Source organism: Hetaerina americana, unplaced genomic scaffold, assembly GCF_022747635.1.
Source record: "Hetaerina americana unplaced genomic scaffold, ioHetAmer1.1.p SCAF_3, whole genome shotgun sequence".
NCBI classification, from domain to species: Eukaryota; Metazoa; Arthropoda; class Insecta; order Odonata; family Calopterygidae; genus Hetaerina; species Hetaerina americana.
Window position 1 is genome coordinate 41,319,402 of NW_027286874.1, and position 23,682 is coordinate 41,343,083.

Here is a 23,682-nt window from a genome sequence, read left to right on the forward strand (position 1 = left end):
ATGATGAGTTATAATGGTGCCACATTACTATTAATGAACAGTCCTTTATCTATATTACATTTTAAAGGGTAAGAAGAAATTTCCGGCATGTAACATACTGCACAGCTATCAAGCATGGAAATGAGGAGGAATGGGATTTCATTTGGGAAAGATACAAGAAATCTAATGTTGGATCAGAAAAAGCTGAACTTCTGTCTGCTCTTGGCTGCTCACGGCAAGAATGGTTGCTAAGAAGGTATGTTGAGAAAACCACTTCAATCACAGCTTAAGACTATGGTTATTTAGCTATTCATTTTAACTTTTATTCATAATTTGTTTAAGTTCTTGAATAGAGAACTCTTGCTTTTTTATACAGAAACTGGCCAGTATGAACTTTCAACTGGTAAAATATTTTTCCCTTTCTGATGATGGGACATTTATTCTGTTATTTAATTATTCAATTTACCTCAACATTTATATATGCCCTAGTTCTATCATGCATACAAATAAAATTGCATCATGATTCATAGCAATTTTATGTCAATGCTCCTCTGTGGTAAGGACTGTACACTCAAGGGTAATTCTGGGCTTTGAGTGTAACAAAAATATTTACTAAAATTTGAGATTGCTTAATGCTATGCTTTAAAATTGATCCTTTAGTCCAATTAATAAAAGTAATATGAATGTGCAAAATACTTATTTTTTTTAAAGTTTGGATGATCACTACTTGATACCATCTACTGCACTGTCAAATTTCCTTGTCTGTGTTTTATAAATGAATTTAATCATAAAATATTTAGGTAATTTTTAAGCACCACTCAAGAAACTTTTCATTATTTGGTAGCCACCCAATGGTCCTCTGGCAAAGCATGTTACAGAACCTGCATTTATAATAATTTGAATAAAAGGTCAATTAACTTAATTAATCAGTCACAAAGGAAAAATGTGCATTAAAAAAGCAACTTCATTAAAAATAGTATAGACACTTAATTTATTTGTATATGTTTACTCAGAAAATTGAGAGATATATCACATGTATTTTTTTGGATTTCACATTTGGAGTAATTCAGTAGTTTCTGCATTTAACTCAATTTATGTGAATTTCAATAAAAAACTATGTGAAAAGTACCACAAATTGGACAATTTTGTATAAATTTCATGTGAAAACCACGCTTCACTCAAATATAGCATGAATTCCAAGAGAATGATCTGAAACATATTTTGATTACCTAATATTTCACAACAAATAGTGTAACTCTCAAGCTATCTACAGATTTCAAATGTGTTACACAGATTTCTCATATATCTCTTAAATATTGTACATAATTTTCCTTGAGAGTGCCATCAGAAATTTTATTTTACATGAATCAATTTAGGAAAACCCACAGAGTTTATAATTACGCTAAAAACAATTCAGAGGAGAGCACAAAAAGTTTTGCCTTCTGCATATGAAAAATTTAGGTTAATTTATATGAACCCCCTGCCATGTACAATAAAATACGCTCCTTAAGTTTCCAGAGGTCAAAACTCATTTTTATTGATTCTAATTTTAGATACCTTGAATGGAGTATGAATCCAAACTCTGGCATAAGAAAACAAGATAGTTTTGCGGCATTTGAAAGTGTATCAGAAGGAACCAGAGGTCACTACGTGGCTTTTAGCTTTTTGAAAAACCATCATCAGGAGTTGTCCACTTAGTAAGTACAAATCATAGACTCCCACAGGGCTAAGTATTATGTCATATTGAAATTGAAATTGAACCACTTGGCTTTTCCGCAAAGAATATGTGGAAAAGCCAAGTGGTTTAATTTCAATTTCAATATGAAGCTTTTCCACCAAGTGAACAAGAAACTGTTTTATTTATTATGTCATATTTGATTAACCCCATACACAATTGTTAAGTCTAATTTTTTTACTAATAAGTATTTACTTTTTGAACTTTCTAGATATCCCTCTTATTGCCACTTTTACAATGCTTTTCCATTATTTTGGAGGAATTCATCATTATTTACTTACTCAAGAAATGTTTTATGACTTTTCACCATTACATTACGAGCAAGGCAAAATCCTTAGGTCTATTTTTTAACATCATCAGCATAATCAATAGATTTTTCAACCCAAAGATTGGTGGACTGGAGCCCTTCATTCTTTCCTATGCAGTGTTGATTCCCCCACCCCCTGATAGCTCTTCTGTTTGAAGTCCTTCATTCGTTCTATGTACTTGTCTCTTGGTCTTTCATTTTTCCCCGCTATTATGTGCATTGTGCCTCAAAGTGTTTCCAATTCTCTTTCATCCAATTTTTTTTAATCATATGGTTTTACCAAAAATTTGGATGCTAAACATTAGGATTGCTTCTCATGCCCCAAGAATAGCTCTGTATAAAGAAGCGCCTAAATGTTTGTTTTGATAAGTATTTAATGAATTCATTTTGAGAATTTTTAATATTTTTTATTATTCAGTTATGGTCCAAATTCTATAGAATTAGGAGACTACTTTGCAGCCATTGGAGATAAGGTGAACACTATGGCAGAGTACAACGAGGTAAGTGATTTTTTGTTATAAATTACTAAATCTAGTGTTATTTGAAATATAATATTGCTTAGAACAATTGCAACAGGAAATACACCTATTTTAATGTCAATTTTATATTTTTATACTTAAATAGTTAAAAGCCTTGGGAGCAGAATCACCATTCACGCCATCAAACCTGTTGATAGAGCAAATATGTGAAAGAGCTTTAAGTAATGTACAATGGAGAAATAATTACCTGGCAGAAATAACAAAAATTATGAAAGAAGGTTAAGTAAACAACTTGAAGATTTTACCAAAAGGAAGCCTACGCTGCAGAAGTTGAAGAAATATTTATGATTATTTTGTTTGAAAAAATTTTACTAGCAAATACTTGATATTTCAATCATGTGAACTGTGTGAGTGTAAGGACATAGTTTACGCACATAATTGCACACATGGAGCAAAATTAAGGGTCACTCCTTAAAATAAGATCGAATAATGAGAGATGCATGCTTTAATGATACGGAAAATGCATTTTCAGAAATGCCCAGTGAAAATTTTAAGTATGTGTAACAAAGTCATGCGCCTTTTTTTCATTCTTGCGTCTCCTTTAAAATTTTCACATTGACCAGTATTAAGCGTGGCATGCAATATATTCTTATGAAAAACTTAAACTACATATTTTTGGCACATCCATGAGAGCCTTGGAAAGGCATTTAAAAAAGTGCACGCCAACAATAACCATTTATTAGGTAAGCAGCATTATATATAGAATGTGTCCCTTGTCCTTGTCCATGGTATGGCTTGAGGAATCTAAGCCTTTTGCTGTGAAAAAATAATATATTATATTTTTATGATCCATCACAAAAACATAATGTGGAGATATTACACTTTGCTGAATAAATGTACTCATCTAGACTAATGACTGACAAATTCAATATTCTTAAAATCAGTTTTAAAAATTTTTGACAAATATGCTATGGCATATTGTTTTGGTCATAAGGGTGAGGTTCACAAAGATATCAGTTATATATGCATACACGATGAAAAAATATTATTTTTTTTTCATCACATTCCATACTGAGAACAACAAATACAGAAACATAGTCTTTTAGTAATAAATGAAAATTAGTTTTTTACTTTAAAATGGTTTTGAATGCAGAAATCACAGAAAGTTATAATAAGGTTTTTTGCAGTATCCATATGCTCAATACTCTTTATTTTGAGGATGAAAATATCTTATAACATTCAATGTACACCATAGGTATTTGTATTTCTGTTAATTCTGATTTTATTGAAGTAGCAATATTAACTTATTTTGTAAAAAAATCATGAAATTGTAATTATTCTATACTAACAAATTAAAATTTTGTTACCAAGTATACAGTTACCAGTCAAAAGTCTGTCACTAATAGCTGCAAAATAAATGAAAAAATATGATCAAATGAAACATAAATGACTTCTGTTTCTGATAGATGCGAGCAAAGCAAATAATAGCAATTAAGAAAAAAAATGAATTAATATAGAAGAAGGTGGGTAGACATTAGGGTTTTAAGAGTCCAAAAAATCTTTTGGGAAACTCCAGTAAAATGATAATAATAATTGAGTAAACCATCTCCCTTTGTGCTTCAATTGCTATATGTAAGACCATGTATCTGAAAGTCAAGGTTCCTGCTGCAGCATGCAGTAGTAATCCCAGAACATAATAACTGATTGATACACTCAAGAGTACTACATAAATAATATAAATAATAATATGAAATACATGATAATAGATAAATAAACTCTTTGTTGTGATATAAAACTTGATGAGAATCACCATGGGAATCTTTTGCATATTCAACTGTGGTTACATCGTGTCGCGGAGCTGGAAATTATATTAGTGCGACCGGTGCTAGGAATACTAATTAATTACACCTAGAGCATTTGAAGCATAATCAGGGACTTTATTCGGTGTACTATACACAACAGTCCAAAATCAACACGGTTAGAAATATACTATCTGGCATGCCGTGCACGAGAGGGATGAACGCTCGGCTGGAGTTGTCACATGACTGGCCTTCCGTGTGGGTCATGGTGCCTTCTTCCTGGGTCATACCTAGGGTGGCATCTAGCAGCACACCCCTGGATCCCATGAACAAGTGATGATTCAAACACAAAAAAGTGATTTCAAGCATTTCTAGAATCTTGAACATCTTGTTGCATTCAATATTGTCAAAAGCTTCCTCCAAGTGCCACACATAATGGCTTACTCATCAGTATAATTTTTTCATAAAAGCTCAGATTGCCTTCCCTGTTCCTTGGTTTCTCCTTGATCCGGCTTTCTTCTATCTTTCCTTCTATTTTTGGCTAATATTGAATGAGTATTGTCAATGGATGAGACATTAAGCTATTGCAGAAACATTTATCTGTTCTTTGTTTCTTTGGTGTTGCAATCATCATATTCTCCTTGAAGTCATCTGGTTTTCCACTGGGGAAGCTAACTTTGATTATTCCAAATAGAGGGCCCTTTGATGTCTCTTCTGACTTGGTGTCTTGGACCTTGCGTGCCTTCATTACTCCTGGTACCTTGTCATTAAAGTCTTTCACAGCCCTGTTGAATTTGCTTTTAAGTATTTCTGGCTCCAATTCATCTTCTTCTATCAAGAATTCTTCCTTAAGGCATCTTCAGCTAGTTTTGGCCCTTGATAAAGCTCTTAAATGTATTTTTCCATCTTTTCCCAATGTCTCCATCTTATATTAGTAATATTTTTTATTTGCATCTCAGATGAAGGTAGATTTCCTTTTATCTTTCTCTGCATTGTTTCTTCACTAGTTAATAAGCCATTTTGCTATTTCCATTCATTACATTGTCATTGATTTCTCACCACAACTCTCTATCCTCTCTTCCTTACCTTTTTATAAGATTTGGTTTCATACATTTTTATGATGGACTTTCTCAGCTTCATGTCTTGGATTCTTGTACATATTTTTTTATTGCCTATATGAAGTCTCATTTGAGCTATAATTCTGGAGACTTAGATTTCACTACTTTACAAGTTGCCCATGAGCTACTTCAGTTATTAGATATATTTAGGAAGTTAGGAAGTTATTAGGTATATTAAGGTATAGTTAGGAAGGCTATATCCTTCCTATCCTTCCATTGTCCATCTGTTAGGAATGACTCTCTCTGACCCTCAATTAGAAATATAGGAAGAAATACGGGAGGTGTCTGGTGTGAATTCGTGGAACTACTTCACGATTAAAAGAACAAAAAACTCTGTTAATTCTGAATTAAAATATTTAATACATGACCCAGGTTTCATAGCTGTGAAACATCTTTAAGTCCTGACAAGTTTCACAGGAATGTAACCTTGGTCCTGTGTTAAAGATTTTAATGTGGAGCTAACAAATTATTTGTATTCTTTTAATCAGAAATGAATTAACTTGAAAAAAAAGTCAAGGGGCTAGCAGACTCTTTAGGCGTAAAGCTTGAGAATGTAACTTTCTCACAAAGTAACCAAACTACCTCCTACTATGCCTTGTGCTGGATTTCGTCTGGGGTGAATTTCATGCTGCCAACATCCAGCAAGCTTAGGGGAAGGCAGTCGCCAACGAAAGACATCCTCCTAATCTCTAGGATGGGAAGCAATTAGGGTGTAGGTCCATTCGGGTGGCACTGTGCCAACTTTGGCTAATTCTTACATCCTGGGCCATTGCTTCTGAAAAAAAGTTATGGACAGAAACCACTCACGGTTCCATCTTGAACAAACAGAAGATCCATCAATGAGGAATACTGAAGAGTCTACGAATCAGCGTGACTGAAAATCGCAAGTGGGACAAAGGTGAGTCGGCAAAGGCAAGGAGTTTGTAAATTTTATATGAGGATCACAATGTCATACATATTACCCACATTACCCTCCCCTTTCTTTGCCATCACCTGGTCTTCACCCGTGGGGAAATTCGTTGTACTGACAACCACGTAGACTTAAGGCAAGCAGAAACCGCCGGAAATTCTCCTTCCTATCTGTCAAGGGGGAAGAAATGGAGGCGGTCCCTACGACTCACCGGTTTTCTGCCCTCACCTTCATACCTACTGCTCATTTCAAATTTCCAGCCACGGTCACTACTAATCCAGTGCCCTCCAAACACTCATCTTCAGCACTTCCGAGAAACCATCTTTTTTCCGAAAAGTAATGAACTCCTTTCCAGGCAGATCCTCAAACATTTCGCAGCCAAAAGCTTAAATGAGAAACCAATTTTTATTGGTTTCTTATTTAAGACCTTTATTAAAAGATTTATTATTCCTATCCCTGGACCCCATCTATTGCTCTCCAGTCAGATATTCGCATGTAATAAAATAATCAATGCTATTTAGTACATCCAAGATAAAGAGTGCGATATTATATTCTATTGTTTCAGGCTTCACTTCGTGGAAGTAATTGATATCCATTATTAAAATAGAAAGAAAGACTCGTACTTTTCCACAGATTTTATTATACGGTACAATAATAACCCGTACCGTACAATAAAATAAAAGTACCGTATAATAAAATCTGTGGAAAAGTACGAGTCTTTCTTTCTATTTTAATAATGGATAGTGCGATATTAATTTGCATTTATCATTTTTATTTTATTACGTGTGATTGGTGGGCCCCAGGTGCAGAGAGAAGTCTCTCGCAAGCCCTGATTGGGTGTGAGTGCTTGGGACTAGCCAGGATCAATGCTGTATAATATATCCAAGCTAGAGAGTGCATGATTAATTTGCATTCCTTTTTTTTATTGCGTGTGATCGGTGGGCTGCTGACGCAGAGATAATTCTCTCATGAGCTCCTGACTGGTGAGTGCTTGATAAGGGCGAAGGTCAATGCTATCTAGTTCATCTTAGCCAGAGCATTTTTTCAATTATATTTTGGTCTCTGTTTTGAACCCCCCTATAGCATTTAATTTTATTTAATTTGAGTGATTTATTATTTTTTTTTCTCTTCCTCTCTAATTTCACTCACCCATCCTTTGCCCATTTATAAGAGTATGGCTGGGGTTGACTCGTCCCATAATATTCATACGACCTTCGTTGCCATTCACTTCATACATGCTCTGTGATATTTACTGTAATAAGTAATCCTGACTGAAATAAGACACTAGAGTATTGACTCCTAATAAACCAGTTAATTTGCATATAAAGTCACACGAGTCAATTGACATTACTAATGAATAGAATGGTTTCAGGCATCACTTTGTGGAAGCGATTCACTTCAGTAAAGAAATATTTAGTCATTCCACATATATTTTACACATATCTCATGTACTTTATTTACACACATCCCGCACATATCTACTGTAATTTACCTGATGATGACTTTGTAAGTCGAAACCCGGGTCGTGTTTAATAAAATATATGTGGAACAACTAAGTATTTCTTTTCTGAGACATTACTAGTATTTCAATTGAATAACAAATATGATTTTCGTGCCAGAGCACAAGTGAGAACGGAGAAGTTGTCCATCACTGGGAGTTCCTATTTTATTTGCACGCAATCCGGTCATCCAAGATGATCCGTTACGATACTCCAGGGAAGGAATTTAATGTACTCGTTCGCTTAACTTTTTATGCCTCTTTGAAGAATGAAATAGGCAAACGAGGCGAAATGTCATGTTAATTTTTTTTTGCTGCGAAATACGAAAAGTAAAAAAAATATTTGCTTCGTATATTTTGAAAAACTTCAAAAGTAAAATGAGCCAAACTGCCCAATAAGTATTTTGTTACATGTTAGCGTATTCTTAGGAAATCAGGAAATTCTTAATCATTTTCAGGCGGAAACGATTAATTGTTACAGAGAGTGAAACAAATAAAAAAATATACCCAGTTAATCCGGAATGTCCTCTTTCAAAACGTATCAAACGAAACCACTATCTCTATTTATTTCGTGTGTTGCCAATGAAATACAAAACTAGATGATACGCGGAAAAAGATTTGGAGACCATTCCGTATCATGGATTAGAAACCGTAAACAACGAAGAAAGTAGGTAAGGAATACGGAGACAATTTTCGCGTTATTAAAACGAAAATATTTTATCGAAGAGTTCATATCGAACGTTCATCTGCCCTCAAATTAGTATTTCAGAAATTTGCTATTTGATACAATTTATTGTTGATATTTACTGATAAATTGATATTTATTGATAAATAGCATTGGATTCTTAGTCTCTGGTGCACTCCTACCCGCAAGAAGTATTAATCGTGTATTCGTTGGTCAAGGATTTATTATCCACGTCCAGTTATCCCGAAGATGAACCGCTTCAGTTCACAGCCACCATGTCGTAAATATTCAACCTCCACTCAGATAAGTTCATATTCCAAAAATGCACATTGATTCACTCAACAGATCGGCGTACATATTTTCTGGTGAAATGCTAAATAGCTTAAACATTTGCTGCTTACCAAAATGGTTATTCACTATCTTCGAACAATTATTTTTATGCTAAAAGCCCATTAATTTCGATAAACTAGGGATATTTCAATGGCGCGCCAGCAATATTTCCAGGGTGGAAATGTGACTAACTGATGAATTGTTTTCCTCCTCCTCAGTGACAGCCTCGACCGTGGACTACGCTACCCCTCCCCCACCTCTTTAGTATTTAGGGCGGTTGTGGTCTGTCGGCTTCTCTTAGCTGGGAAACCCTCTCGCAGATGGCCTGGAATAAGGCCGAAAAATGGGCGGGCCACTGATTCTCTTGCTCATGAGGTTCATTCAACGTTCAACCTTCGTTGAAGTTGGTTGACTAAATTGGAAGAGTATCTGCGTCCTACTCATTTGCAGCAGCAGATGTCTGGTGTAGACTGAAGCAAGAGGGGGTCTCAAGGAGGTTTGTCATATATTTCAGGTCACAATATAAATATTTGTACTCATAATTGGTGTATATTTTAAAGTGCTAGCATTTAAAATAGGATGTCCATCAAAATACCTTATCTGCGCTAGCTTAAATACCATTAGGATCACCGTATCAATTAGATATCTCGCTCCGGGCGTCGTCCATGTCGTATTTGTACGCAATGATGAATTGCATGAATGGGTTTTGCTAATAGTGTGTACCGTAACTACCAGCTATAGTTTCCTTAGGCAAAAATGTAACGCCGAAAATGTTAATTTGATTTCCCAGCGTTCAGCGTCTTCTGTATTGGCATTTGATTCCTCAATCCGATAAATTGATTAAATGCATCATTAGATGAGTTTTCTTTTTATATTCTAGTTTTGTCTTTGTTTCAGTAGTTTTTTCGAAACTAGTGAAATTTCGTGATCATAATTTATTAAAGCGCTATATATCTCGGTATAGCTCGGCTATATGCTGGAGGAGAATGCTGAAGATGAAATGGGCAGATGAAGTAGGGAACGAGGAAGTGTATAGAAGAGGATAGGACCATTTGGAGAACCCTACGACAAAGAAGAAATAGATTGATTGGATTGAGGCACAATTCATAGGTCAGTATCTGGATTTAATGGAAGGTCGCGAACTTGCCTTGATTTAAGAAAATGCTAGATTACCCATTTCATTTCTTTGTGGATTCAATCGTAGAGCAATGAAAGCAAAAATCCAGAAAAACTGTACGCAAGGTCTTGGAAATTGAGATTAATTATCATTATATACGCAAAGCTGATATTCAGTTAGGCGCAGTAGTTGTTAGTTTTTGCTATTAATGACATAAAAGAAATGCAAATAATCCTCATGAATGCAACTTCAGTGTCCTGCGGTATTCAAAGATTTTGGATCAAATTCCTTGGCTTCCTTTCAGTGTATCAACATGATCCCTGTGAATCTACCTGATGGTGTATTTCAAGGACACTAAAGATTGTAAAGGGTTTTGGGAGTATGCCAGGAAAATATATCTGCAGGGTTTTGGTAATTTTCCTTTAATATCTTTAACATATGTAGCATCAATAATTATAAATCAGCAAATTAGAAATAATTATCTGAGCATTATTGTTCAAGCAAAAATAACCAAGGAAAAGATACCGTCCAATGTGAGGTGAACAATCAAATGAACTACTAATTCCAGTTGATTGCATGAAAACATACTTAGCCACTGGGGAAAGGTTTGGGAGGGAATTTTGAGGTTGTGTGGATCAATATGGCTTTTGTATGCCATAATCCCTGAGGACTTTGTCATGGGGATGAAAGGCCATAAAAAATTGATGGAGGTGCCAATGATTTTTTAAAATGAATATGCTTGTTGAGTGGTGAGGAGGGGAAGGAGCCATGCATTTGAAAATCTATTTAATTAAGGATTTGAGTTATTTTTCTTCCACTTAAAGGTTTCGCACAGTTCAAAAGCACCTTCACTTTCAAAATCCTTGATATCTTCGGGTTTGTTTCAATGTTGAGATTCATCCACCAGGGTTTTACCAAATGGACTTTGGTATTCTGTTTGACAAGGATATTCATGCCTAGTCATCCTGAATTCACAAAGAAATTTTTATTAAAAAATAAAGATTTGAAGAAAAAGTTGAAGGTAGTTATAAAATTCTTTTTTTGTAGATATCAAATGATCCTCTTCAAGCAGAATTTTCTATGTGATGGAATGAACTTTCTTAAAATCAAGCTATGAGTTGACATTTAATGAAGACCATAATTGAATTAATGTATTAGGAAGTATTCTTTTTATGTATTTAAAATTATTTGTTGATTATTACTAGTGAATTTCATTCAAATGTCTGTATAATGAATTGGTTTGTGCATTTTTCACCTAATTTGCATGAAAAGATGAAGTGTTTACAGTCAATTTTCATGACAGAAATCAGTTATTTCTGGCAGTATAGCAGGAATTACTAATGTGTACTAGATTATCTGAAATTCCTATAAAATTGCCGGGTAAAATGCAACATTCAGCTTTCTGTCGATGCACCTGCTGCTAAGTTGTTCACCATGTTTAAACAAGAAGTGCACATACTGAGAAAATAGTTGCATGTAGCTGCATACATATTGAGGCTACCACTTAATTACTTACATTTTTATAAATTTATTTTGGCGATATTATCCAAAAATAAGAAATCTTACTTTTTCTAATACGAGGCTTGTATCAATATTCAAATGTCCTCTTGTATCATCGAAGGGATTGATCAACTCCCAGAATAGCATCTGTGGTTCAGCAATACTAGAGTATTGGTTCCGGTTATTGTTTTTATTACAACCGGTGCTTATTTGGTGATATCAAGAGCACTCTTAACTGAAACCTCATGACTAAGGACTTGGGGCGGGTGCAAGAATGTCAACTTGAGTTGCTGATGTGTCCATGGATGATTCAGTGAGAGGTTTGTGCCTTTTTGTTGGGAATTCTTTTTTGCTTTTGTAATAGAAATTTGTCAGCATAAAATTTTGTTAGTTTTTATCCTTCTCAAATGGATTTTGTAGTAGTGTCTATGATGTCTTTTTTAATGTATATATTGTGAGAGAGTATGAGAATGAAAAAGAAAGAAAGCAGAAAAGAATTATTGCAGTCATAATTGATGGTCTTAATAGTTTATGCCTATCGACAGCTAAATAAACAAATTGCTAGTTTTGTGTATGGATAAGGTTGGGTACTGACCAGTGGTAAGCAAAAGGTCAATCACTGAGCATGGTGAACAACCCACACCAAACGATGAAAAAAAACTGTCAACTCTTCCACCTGCTTTGTTTATGCCATCTAATTTTTTTTAACGTGGGCTTCATTTTTCTCAAACCTCATTAATTTCTGGTTTACATTTATTGTCAACCTATACATATCGAACTGCAATTCTCATGTGCTCAGTAATGGACAACTGGCAAACTAAAGTTTCACCTTTCGCAAATCTAATTTTATGATTTGAAGAAACTGTAGAAGCAGCCATGATAGTAACTTTTAATAGAGCCATCTGGTAATGCGCATTACGTTGGCAAATGATTTTTACCCTTTCAAATTCTATCACTCTAATTTAATTAATTTCCCATCTACTTTAATTCCTATTTCCAGCTTTTTCTATATCTCTTTTATTATTTCCTCTGTGTATGAAATTGGAGAACATGATGATAGCAGACAGCCCTGCCTAACCTCCCTGTCAGGTACTAATTTTTATCTACTAGGCAATGGAGATTGCAGCAAATTTACCCTGGGGATAATCAGTTTGTATTTAGGAAAGGAGAGGTGTGTGTGGCACCATAGCTCTAATGAATGATGGAAAAATGAAATTTAGTACTTTCGCTGAGTATTTGTTTCATGAATTTTGAGAAGTGGTTCAATATACAATTGGATGGAATAAATGATTGTATTGCGGGAGATAAGAGAATATTGGAGGTATGGGCAACTTATCCTCGGCCTGTCCCCAACTGTTCAAGTGTATGGTAGATGGGTCCAATATCACCCAAACTTTTCAGCATTTATTTTAATGAAATGGCTAGAGACATGAGAAAACCAGATATGGGAGGGTGGGGAAATCATAACTTCAATTAAGTTTGAGGATGATCAAGCTGTAGTTAGCCAGACAGCCAATGGGGTTGCAAGCATTGCTGAATGCATCGGGTAATCAGTATAGTAGATACGGGATGAGAATCAATGTAAACTAAACAAAGGATTTTGTTTTCAATTAGAGAAAGATTAAGTTAAACATTAAAATAAGACACAAAAACTAGAGAAGGTAGAATAGTTAAGCTATCTCAGTGGTGTTTTGGAATATGATGGTCTAAGGGGTAGGGAGGTAAGAAGAAGAAGAAGAAGAATTACATTAGGCAAAGAAGCTTTAATAAGGAGGAATTGATGTCAGGATTGTTGAGTAAAGATATTAAGAAAGTGCGTGTAATCTTTGATATGGAGCATGGCTTTGCATGGAGTAGAAAAATTGTAATTGCAATAAATGATAGACATTGATTGGAGGGTTTTGAGATGTGGTTATGAAAGATGTAATAGTTAAGATGGAGGGAAAGTAAAACAAATAAAGATCTAGACATAGTGGAGGAAGGATGGTTTTTTGGAAGAAACCAGAGGAGGCAGGAAATGTAGATGCAGAGTATTTTGACTGGTGGTGGAATGTTGAAGGCTGTGGTAGTAGAGGAAACTATGGTAATGAAGGAAATATGAATAGGAATGAGAAAGAAATAGGATAAGCATGTTGGATGAAATGAAAGCAGGGAGGGAGTATGCAGACTTGAAGATGGGCTTATTGTAGTGCCGGGTGTCAGGTTGCGTTTTGGTAGTGTGTGCAAAGCAAGGTAACTTTGCTAGTTTATGTCCAGCTAAATGTATACATGTATCCTACCTTAAATGTTAGACTACCTGTAATAATGGAGTGAATAGAATAGAAATGAGGACTTAGAAATTAAATGAGCCAAAAATAATCCTTTCTTTTTTAGTTCTGGCTTGTGAAGAATTCACCTGTTTGACGCTAAATACTTTGTTCAAAGGTATTTATTACCTTTTGAATTGCATTTAAAGAAGGCTGAAATAGTTTGGATTGATTGAAAATGATTGTTGCTTGGAAATGATCCAATAAGCTTCAAGTGTATGGTAGAAATAGACTGATCTGTGATGAACCCTCTCATGAAGCCAGGCATGGCATTAGGGCTTTACTTATTCGGCATGTTTTCCATCCACATTTCTAGTCTTGGCATTCAATGGCTATGCTCTAAACATGTTCCTACCTTCACTGGGTGGCCTTAACTTTCTGGTGTTGGATTATTTTTTTGTTTGGGTGAATGGAAAGGTAATTTTCAATTGATTTCCAGATAAGATTTTTTCTGAATGAGGATTACTTAGGGTGATATCTGAATACTTTGATTGAAATGTTGTGGAAACCTTTAAAAATAGAGTAAATGGGCACTAAGGTTAGGAACTTTGATTTATTTTTCTTGATTTTTGGTGTTTGTAAAATAAGGTTAGTGGAAGCTTATGTGACAAACATCAAAATCAAGAAGAATATATCAAAGTTCCTAACCTTAGGGTCTTTAACTAAGAGTTGAGGGGGATCGAGATGGTGCGGGGGCTAGCGTACTGGCTTCCCACCCAGAGGGCCCGGGTTCAAATCCCGGCGGTGTTGAATATTTTTCAGAGGTATCTCGATCCCTGCTTGAGGTGCTTTGTGGAGGGCACTTTGAGTGAGTACGCCGTCCGTCGGATGGGACGTTAAGCCGCGGACCCCTTGGCGCCTTTCGTAAAGAGTAGGCTAATGCCGACGCCGGGTTTCTCTCCACCCTTCATCCTTTCCTATCCATCCCCTATGGCGCAAATGACCTCAGCTGTCGGTCGCCTCCCCTCAAAACTACTACTACTACTACTACTAAGAGTTGAGTTTATAGTATGTTGGTAGAATATTTTGTCTTACTCTAACTTAAATGAATGTGATGGTTCAAATTATATCTGCATGAAAGTAGGATACCATGACTTAAAAGAAAATCATTAACAACTGAATATTCTGTTCTAGGTACTGGAGCCACTTGCATAGAGAATGGGCCTTAGGTAAGAGAAAAAGATGTAGTGTGGGTATTTAATTCCTTCATATTATGCCTTGCTTTGCCACTTTAAAAATCTAAGCTCAATAATTTACCCTTCTGCTACTATCATCGGACCCAGGAAACTGGTACATTATCTAATTGCTGATCTTGAAAATTTATTAATACTATTCAAAATGTTGCAGTTGGTGTAGAATTAATGATGTATACTGATATTTAACTTGGTGCCATTTCTAATATGAATAAATTAATATATAAACATTTATTGATTTAAGATATTTTTCTCTGCCACTCATTGGCATGGAAATAAACAATGTATATGCACATCTAATACAAAAATCCTTTTCATTCAAGGTTCATGGAGACACTTGGGCATGAGCTATTAAATCCATTAGCTTCCATTTACAATTTTTTTCTCAAAATGTGTTTGATCTGAAAAAAAAGTGGAAGTAATGCATGCAGCTAGCAGTCAGGGAGAGGCAGAAAAGTCCCACAGATTAAAATATTATATCCAATGTTTTTCTGTAAAGTATATGAAGTGCAGTGTGTCTAATGAACTGTAGCATTAGCCATATCACATTCATGTAATAAAGCTAATGAAGTGCCAAGTAAGTTTCTGAAGATTGAAGAAATGGAATCGATACACATTAATCAGGATGAGAAAGGACCACTGGGATGCAGTGGAAAAATTAGGGCGAGGGCAGGAAGATTGAGTTTAGTAGGAAGAAGATAAACATAAAGATAAGGATACTGAAAGTTCATTACAAAACTATAGGAACAGTAAATGGAAAAGTGACTAGAAAACTAGGGATTACAAATTAATTCAAAGAACTGCTCCTACAGTCTTTCATCTGTTTTAGATTCCCCCGAACTACCACTTAGGCACCTGTGAATAGATTTAAATCAGTGACTTGGATAATAGTTAGAATTCAGAATTGGAACTTAGTCTCTCTTTCCTCCCCACTTTTAATTACCCCTTGGATTTAACCCACCCTCCATCCCAATTTCTACCTCAAATCTTTTCTCCTTCTGTCTTTATTGCAATCTCTAGTGCATTTTTTCTGTAATGATTCTGTAATTATTGTTTGCCTGATGAAGTTAGCCTTGTCATCAAAATGGCAGTGCAGCTTCCTTCATCTTTCCACACATTTTCCTTTGATCCTTCCCCAAGTGCCTTTGTCACTCACATTCCATTGCACCAAATCCCTATCACTAAGACTGTCCATTATATCATGCTACGCTGATGTGTGGTAGCATTGAATAATATCGACCTGGTCCAACAGGTGCTCATTATCTGTATTCCATAGTAAGTGATTTTGAAATCATTAGATACAATTTTTCCCTATGTAATCTTTACACCTCCTTAATCTCACTCCTCTTCCCCCCAATTTACAATCATTGGTTATTGACAACCCAACTATCTAATCTTGTTCATTCATAATTTTCTTACCTATCTCTGGATTTCTCACACACCTCCTTTAATTTATGTACAAACAATTGGTAATTCTACTGGAATGAATTAATTCTGAAGTATTTTTTCATCATGCTATTAAACACAAACTATGAAAGGCTTCAATAGGAAATGAAATACTTAATTTGTTTTAAGTGAATTTTAATTGTGATAAAATATGGACTTAATTGTTGAAGCACCACTGTATCAGTATTGATATGAACCATCAAGCCCAAAAACTTGATTTACCAGAAAACCGATGTGCATACATTGTTCGCCTTGTATTCATTCCCCCATGAAATTCACATTGCCATTAGCTCAATTCTTCTGATGCTTTCCACTAGTCTTGTCAAAGGTTTTTTACAATTTTAGTGGTTGATAAAATTGATAACCTCCCAACATAATTTAATTAAGTGAAGAAAACTATCAATATAATCAAATAGAAAATTTAAAGTTCTTCGGATAACTTAATAGCACAATTTTAAACTGTTGTTTTTAAATGCTTAAATTCCAATTTGTTTCGTTGGCATTGTTGGGATATGCTATTCAAGTATATGGAAATTGTAATCCTTCCTTTGAAACTCTAAAGCAGTTCATTCATTCCTCATATGTCCATATTAAATGAGTTTGTAATTTTCCACAGACTTTATTTCACAGTACAACGTGTTTCACTGACCAGTGGTATCATGAGGTGATCAGATCACCTGATGATTCTGTAAATTGGTGAAACACGTTATACTGTGAAATAAAGTCTGTGGAAAATTACAAACTCATTTAATAAGGGCATCAAACAACTCCAGGAAGTGAAGCCTGAAAGTGTGAAGTATACTTTTATCATATATTTGTTGATTAATTAGAATCTCATTATCTTGACCTTGTCAAAACAGTGATGCACATTTCATTCAAACTTTGCTATAAACTTGCAATTTACCCTATAATCTTTCATAAATCTGTTATTTCAAACCTTTGTCAATATGTCCGTCCATCCATCCTAGTATTCAAACCTTCCGTCAATGTATTTATGCATATTCTTTCTCACCCAAGTTTCACTTCTTCACAATGTTGGGAGGAGTTCACTTAAATATACTACCATTTTTGCTACCATAGAAAAATTTAAATTTACCCAATGTGTGTACATGCCAGAATGCCAGAATTTACCAAAACATAACATGCGACATTTCACTGATAAACTTTGTAGTTTGCAGGAATTGGCATTTTATACTAAAATAATGTAAATAATTTTAACATCATTCATTACAGCATAGACTTTCATTTACTAGTTCAAATGAGATATTTTACAATACATAGAAGGGTAGTTACTTGGATATATGGGGACTGCTAAGCTGCGAGGATATAGTTCTAAGGGTTGATTGAGAAATGGTAGGGCAGGAAGATATCAAGAAGAAGAAATAGGGGGGGAAGAGGTATGTACTCTAAAGACAAATTTAGAGAATATCTGACATCAAATATGTTCATTTTTTCCCCCATGGTTTGTTGTGTTGTAAAAATAACTGAAGTAATGGCCTTCCTTAAACAATTGTTTGGCATAGTGGGGCAAGTTGGGTTGTATGTAGTCCTCCCTCCCCTTTCATCCCTCTTCTAATGGCCACTGAATGAGAAAGTGCAAGTCCAAAGAACTGGTTGACGGAAGCAAACTAACCTGATGCTGCTGTAATATTTGCATTCATTCATTTTGTCAGAAAATTAGTTTCCATTTGTGCTTCATCAAATATTACCCAACTGTGAATTCGAAATATTTTTGCTTTTCAGCTCAGTGAAAATGGTTAACCCTCATGGGTGTAAACATACACCTCAATTCTTACCTTTTTATCTCATAAGTCTTTGTTCTTAAATGCTTATTCCTTCCTAATCACTTTCTCACCAGATCCTGTTTTTAGATTGCCTAATAATGGCAATTTCCATTGTCAGCACCTTTCGTTGTCTTAGCATTCTTCACTAATTCTTGATCTCAAATTAAAAGATTTTTTGAATTCTATTATAATCACATCTTTTTTTCCATGGATAATTATGAAGACTTAATTATGAAGAGCTTAAAAAAGGTTTTCCTAAAAAATAATCCCTCAGCAATTTTCTTAATTTCACATATTTACGTGGTGCTATCATTGGTTCAACCTTTTCCATAGGGGCAGTCTTATCAACATAACCCTGACCAATGTTTTATGCAAACCTAGATCAATATATAAGACGCTAGGCTCATAGTGGCATATTTAATGATACACTAAGTACACATTCATTTTGAAATTATTTCATTTGCCAACACATGTGTTTTCAATGAATCATACATTTCAAGTTCTGATTACCCTGATAATGATGCCTCAATGCATTTCTGGACTAATCCTATTCCTCTCCAATCTGGGGTAGCTCTGTGACAGTTAAATATCTTTTTGTTGAATATCTATATTTATGACTTTGAATAATCTGTATTAACTCTATATACATATCTTGCCACCAAAACTAGTATCAAGTAATTTTTAAAATATTTAGACCCCATCATTTCTGTAACATTCCACATTCAAATGATTCAGTTTTCCAAGAAGTAGAAACATAAACCATATGTGGGGAAACTTCTTAGTCCATGTTCCACTTGAAATCTTTTGCACGACTTAAAATTAGAAATCTTATCCATTTCAGACAATTCATATTCCTCGGTATCATGTAAAATTTTCTTTTTCTCATTCGGTACTTCATCTTACCTATGTCAACAGCCTTTAGTGATGACATTTTCTATTCTAATGTGACATTCCTGGACTCTTGCTGTTAATTCCTATTTTGTTCTATCCTTCAGAATGCTCTTCTACCCCATACTTCCAGTTTTTAATCAACTCTGCAGCTCGGTGTTAAGTTGAGGTCTTCATACTGCTGGTGACATGTTTGTCAAACAGATATTGTGGTATAGCCATATTTATCAAAGGGTTGTAAAACCCTGTAAACTGAAGCCTTTTGTTTCCTGGATTTGGAAAAGTGTGAAAAAAGTCCTCCAAACCTCTTTAATTTGACTGAAGTGCAGTTTTAACTTTGGAAGGTATTTTCACTTCCCTGGAAGCAAGGATATTTATCCTAAAATTTTGGGAAAACCTTATGGTCTCCTGTACACAACCAGTAATTGAAGGCCAAACAGTGAGTTCACTGGCATAAAAATTAGTACAGCAACTCTGCATATATCATGAGGTCAGCCTCAGTAATTATGTATTTTTAATGCATTCAATTGCAATCCTCTTTCACTTAATGTGGAATCTCAAACTTTTAATTCAAAGAACTGCAGGAGATGCCGCGATAGTAACTTTGAACAGAGTTGTCTGCTAATATGCATTTGGGATTTTTGGAATGAAAGAGGATGCTTCAGTAGCTTAACTGGCTAAAGCACTCAACCAGACATCAAAGGTTCCACGTTAAATGCCAGTGAAGGCAAATGATTTTTACATGCAAATTTTGCCTTAAAATTTTTATTTTGTTCTATTTAATTATTGATTTTCCAACTTCAACAAGTGTTAAATTTTTGAGTCGCCCAAAACTAAGGTAGATGTTTGAAGTTTGTATTTCATGATGCTAATAAAATATATTGATGTGAATAATTCAATATCAAGGAATTACTGCGAGATCTGCACAACTCAATATACATTAGGCCATGAGGATTTTATTTGTCCTAAAAGTGTAAAAGATCACCAGACTTAAGTGGCACATGAAACACCCTAGTTTTAACACATCATTGCCAGCATAGAAATGGACCTACATCCCATCGTTCTAAAACAGAGTTGCAGTGGTGACTCATCTATCTGAAGGACAACCTGATAGCCAGCATACCCTTGTCCTCATCTATAAATTTTAGGTATTAATTATGTGCTTGCAAAACAGCTTATGCAATTCAATAAAAACTATATTCTCCCAAATTTATAACAACCACAGATTTTTTCTTGAAATCTTTTTGTGCGAGAGGTAGTGCTACAAATGGGTGCATGTAGGTATGTGCTCCAATATTTTGTCTTGAAAAGCCATTGCCATTGCTAAATGGAAAAATATAATTTGCAATAAGTTAGTTTTACTAAATTTTATCATCTTGCTCATTTTTGGCACTTTCTATGAATGATTTCCCTGCTTGGGTCGATTATTGTTCCCCCATTTGTAGAATCCCATTGACACAGTTCTGCTTCAATGTTTACTAACCAAGGTTTGGTCAAATTGTCATTTTTCCTTAAGCATGGGAAAAGTATTGGTTACTTTGTCATTGTTAAAGTTGAGTGGTCAACTGCTTTCTCTGTATGTTTTGCTTTGTTTGTCCTGCATTTTGCTGTGCCAGTAGTGTAGTTTATTGTGAAAATGTATGGGTATAATTTTGTACCGGCACTGTTAAATAATTTTTTAAATAAACAATTATATAAAAACTTGCTTTTGGTAACACCTGTGATTCAACCTGAAACCAGTAGTGTATATTTCACATGTAAATAAGTATTCAGTTAATATTCATGAATTGGCAGTATTCATGTATAAGGCAGAGAGTAGGTAAGTTTAATTCTAGCCTGCCATTGCTGATCTACTGTATTGAATATAACTTCTATTATTAAAGGTAATATACTGGTTAAGGTAAGTTTTGGGTGTGGTTTTCTCTTTTGGAATAGGAACTAACAATGATAGTCTTCTGGCCGGATTCCTTCCTCATAAATGCTACAAATTAGTCCATGAAAACTCTGCAAGAATATTGTCTACCCCCATGGCCTAATTTGATTTCAGTGCCATAAATGCCCTATCTCTCCTTTGAGTAAGCCTGGACCGAAACTATCTTCCATCTAAGTCACATTCTCTCTCTGTCTAGCCTGCTGACTGAAGTTATTAATGATACACTTGTTCTTTATATTCTTTCCATCTCTCTTGGATCATTTGGTCCAACTTAGTTTCCCCGACTTCTTGGTTGACACAGATTCTCCCTTCTTGCTCGCTGACAGTATTTTAACCTTCCTGCACCAATTTCATAGTCCTGCTGTAACCTTTCCATACCTTCATACTGCATCTTCCACAAAGCTTCTTTTGTGCTATTTGTTACCTATTATTTATTGATTTATTATTTAACTTTGTTCTTCCATTTCTTTCTATTGTATATTTTTTAATTCTATTGCAGAAGAGGCAATACACAGGCCAAATTACTCAAAAACTTAAAAATCAATGGAAAAATGACAAAGTTTGTAGCAGATGAGTAATAAATTCAATGTTTGTGATAAATAATGAAATCAGTTGAACTAGTATTTATTATGAAAGAAAGGGGGACAAAAATAGTAAGTCCTGAGGGAAAGATAAATTTTATAAAATGGTTGAGCAGATTCTAATTCGGATACTGCCTAAGTTATGTTCAGTAGCTCAGAAATTGAATCAAAGAAATTATAATTTTAATAGAACAAAAATATTTTAAAAGATAGCAATAGCAGCCAAATGGAAATATAATTAAAAGTTCATAGTGGAAAAAGGTAAACTTAGTTCCATGTTTTAGAATAGAGGGAGGTTAAAATGCAAAGTCCATAAGGGCAGAAGAAAGAAAGGCAAAAACCTGATTCCTGAAAATAGATACAGCAAGTTTTAAGGGAGTGTGTAGAAACAGAGGAATCAAAGTTCTAAGAAGGAAACTGCAAAATAATTTTAAGTCCAGGGGTAGGAGTATGTATTGCAGTAATGTTCCAATATTGTTGGCTGAAGGAAGAGAATACTAAGTGCAGAGGATGATTGGGATTAGAAATGCAAAATTGGGATGAGTCCAGAAGACTCCAGACTCTTATATCATCTAATGGTGGCATCCAGGGAATCAGAAATAGCAAACATTTTCTAAGTCCAGATGAGCCTTATGGTCAGTTTACAGCGGTGGATAAAAATCACCATTTCTTCATTAAATCTTTATTACATTAAATCATTTATAAAATTTTATATGATGGTTTGTTGGAAAAAATAATTTCCTATGCAATAGAGTGAGTTTGGATTGGGTTTATTAATTAATAAGTCCATAAGGAGAAGGTTTAAAAATAATTACCAGAGTGCAGTAGTTGCAAGTCAAGAATCAAGCACATGGCCTGGGGTCTAAGGGAGGTGGGTGGGCTTGGTAACCCACTCTGTGACATGCCCAAGGTGAATGGGCCCCGAAGGTTCTCCCCTACTGTCTTAAGGGGAGGCTATGCCAATTTTTTCTTGATTTTTTCAAGGTCATTCAAAGTCCATGTGTATTTCATAATTCTGATGACCAACATGCTTATTTAAGTGCTTCCAAGAACTTGGTAGGTAGTTTTGGGGGTTGCCTATAGATACAGGATGAGTGATTTCAATTAAGTCCTAACCCTCACTTAGTTAAGGTTTCAAGAATGGGTTATTTCACTAAGTGAGGGTTTGGACTAGAAATAACCTATTCTTGAAACATTAACTAAGTGAGGGCTTGGACTTAATTTAAATCACTCATCCTTTAACTGTAGCCAACCTACCAAGTTCTTGGAAGCATATCAACAAAAGTTTCTCAGTAGACACTTCCAAGGTATTACTAAAAAAATAATGCAGCACTGGTTTAGAGTTTATTTATGTATTTATTTCATCCTCTGCTTTCTTTTAAAAACATTTTTTAACATACAGACTGAAATAAAAAACAATACGTAATTAATCATGAATAGGTTATGCATATAATTTCAAGCATGAAATAACAGTGATCATTAAGTTTCATTGCATTTACTTCATTGGATCTTGTTCAATAGAAATTTTTATGGAAAGAGCTATGCCCTTCTATGGATGACCAAGAGAGGGACGAGAGTCATTATGGAGTGTGCACATCTCTGAGCACAGCCAATTTCTGGGCGGCGACCATAGGCACGACATCACCTGAGGGTGGCAGTGGAGAGCCGAGTACTGGCGGTGGGAAGGAGACGGCTGCCTTCCAAGTGCATCTGTGGGCCTTGCACTCCCCTCCCTGCTGCTGCATCCAAGGGCTCCCTCACATTTGCTCCTTGCCCACATCATCTGCATACACTCGGAGCCTTAAAGCCAGTGGTGGAGGAGGACAGTGATTTGTTGTAGTCCAGCTGTTGACTTCAAAGTAATCTGATTTGATGATAAGTGATGATTTAAATAAAAGGAGGAAGCAATTTGCACCTGTAATTGTTAATCTGGATAAACCATGACATGATTAATCATTACATTTATTGCCATGTCTATCCATAGTATATGCCTGTACTAACTTACAATTGTAACATTTTTGAGCAAATTAAAGGTTTGTGACATTGATATTCTGAATTGTTCCCTGTATTATTTCCTCCATATTAATCAACATT

The 23,682-nt window shown here is 34.9% G+C and overlaps 1 protein-coding gene across 1 annotated transcript in view; it reads left to right on the plus strand.

The window, feature by feature from the left end:
• Positions 1–23,418, plus strand: part of LOC139690010 (aminopeptidase N-like) — a 39,777-nt gene extending 16,359 nt beyond the window's left edge. Inside the window, exons 10-15 of the mRNA XM_071587189.1 lie at positions 68–235; positions 1,533–1,676; positions 2,440–2,521; positions 2,646–2,778; positions 20,958–20,974; positions 23,110–23,418. Coding sequence (XP_071443290.1) covers positions 68–235; positions 1,533–1,676; positions 2,440–2,521; positions 2,646–2,778; positions 20,958–20,974; positions 23,110–23,418 — 853 coding nt within the window. The remainder of the gene's footprint in view (positions 1–67; positions 236–1,532; positions 1,677–2,439; positions 2,522–2,645; positions 2,779–20,957; positions 20,975–23,109) is intronic.
• Positions 23,419–23,682: the final 264 nt, after the last annotated feature.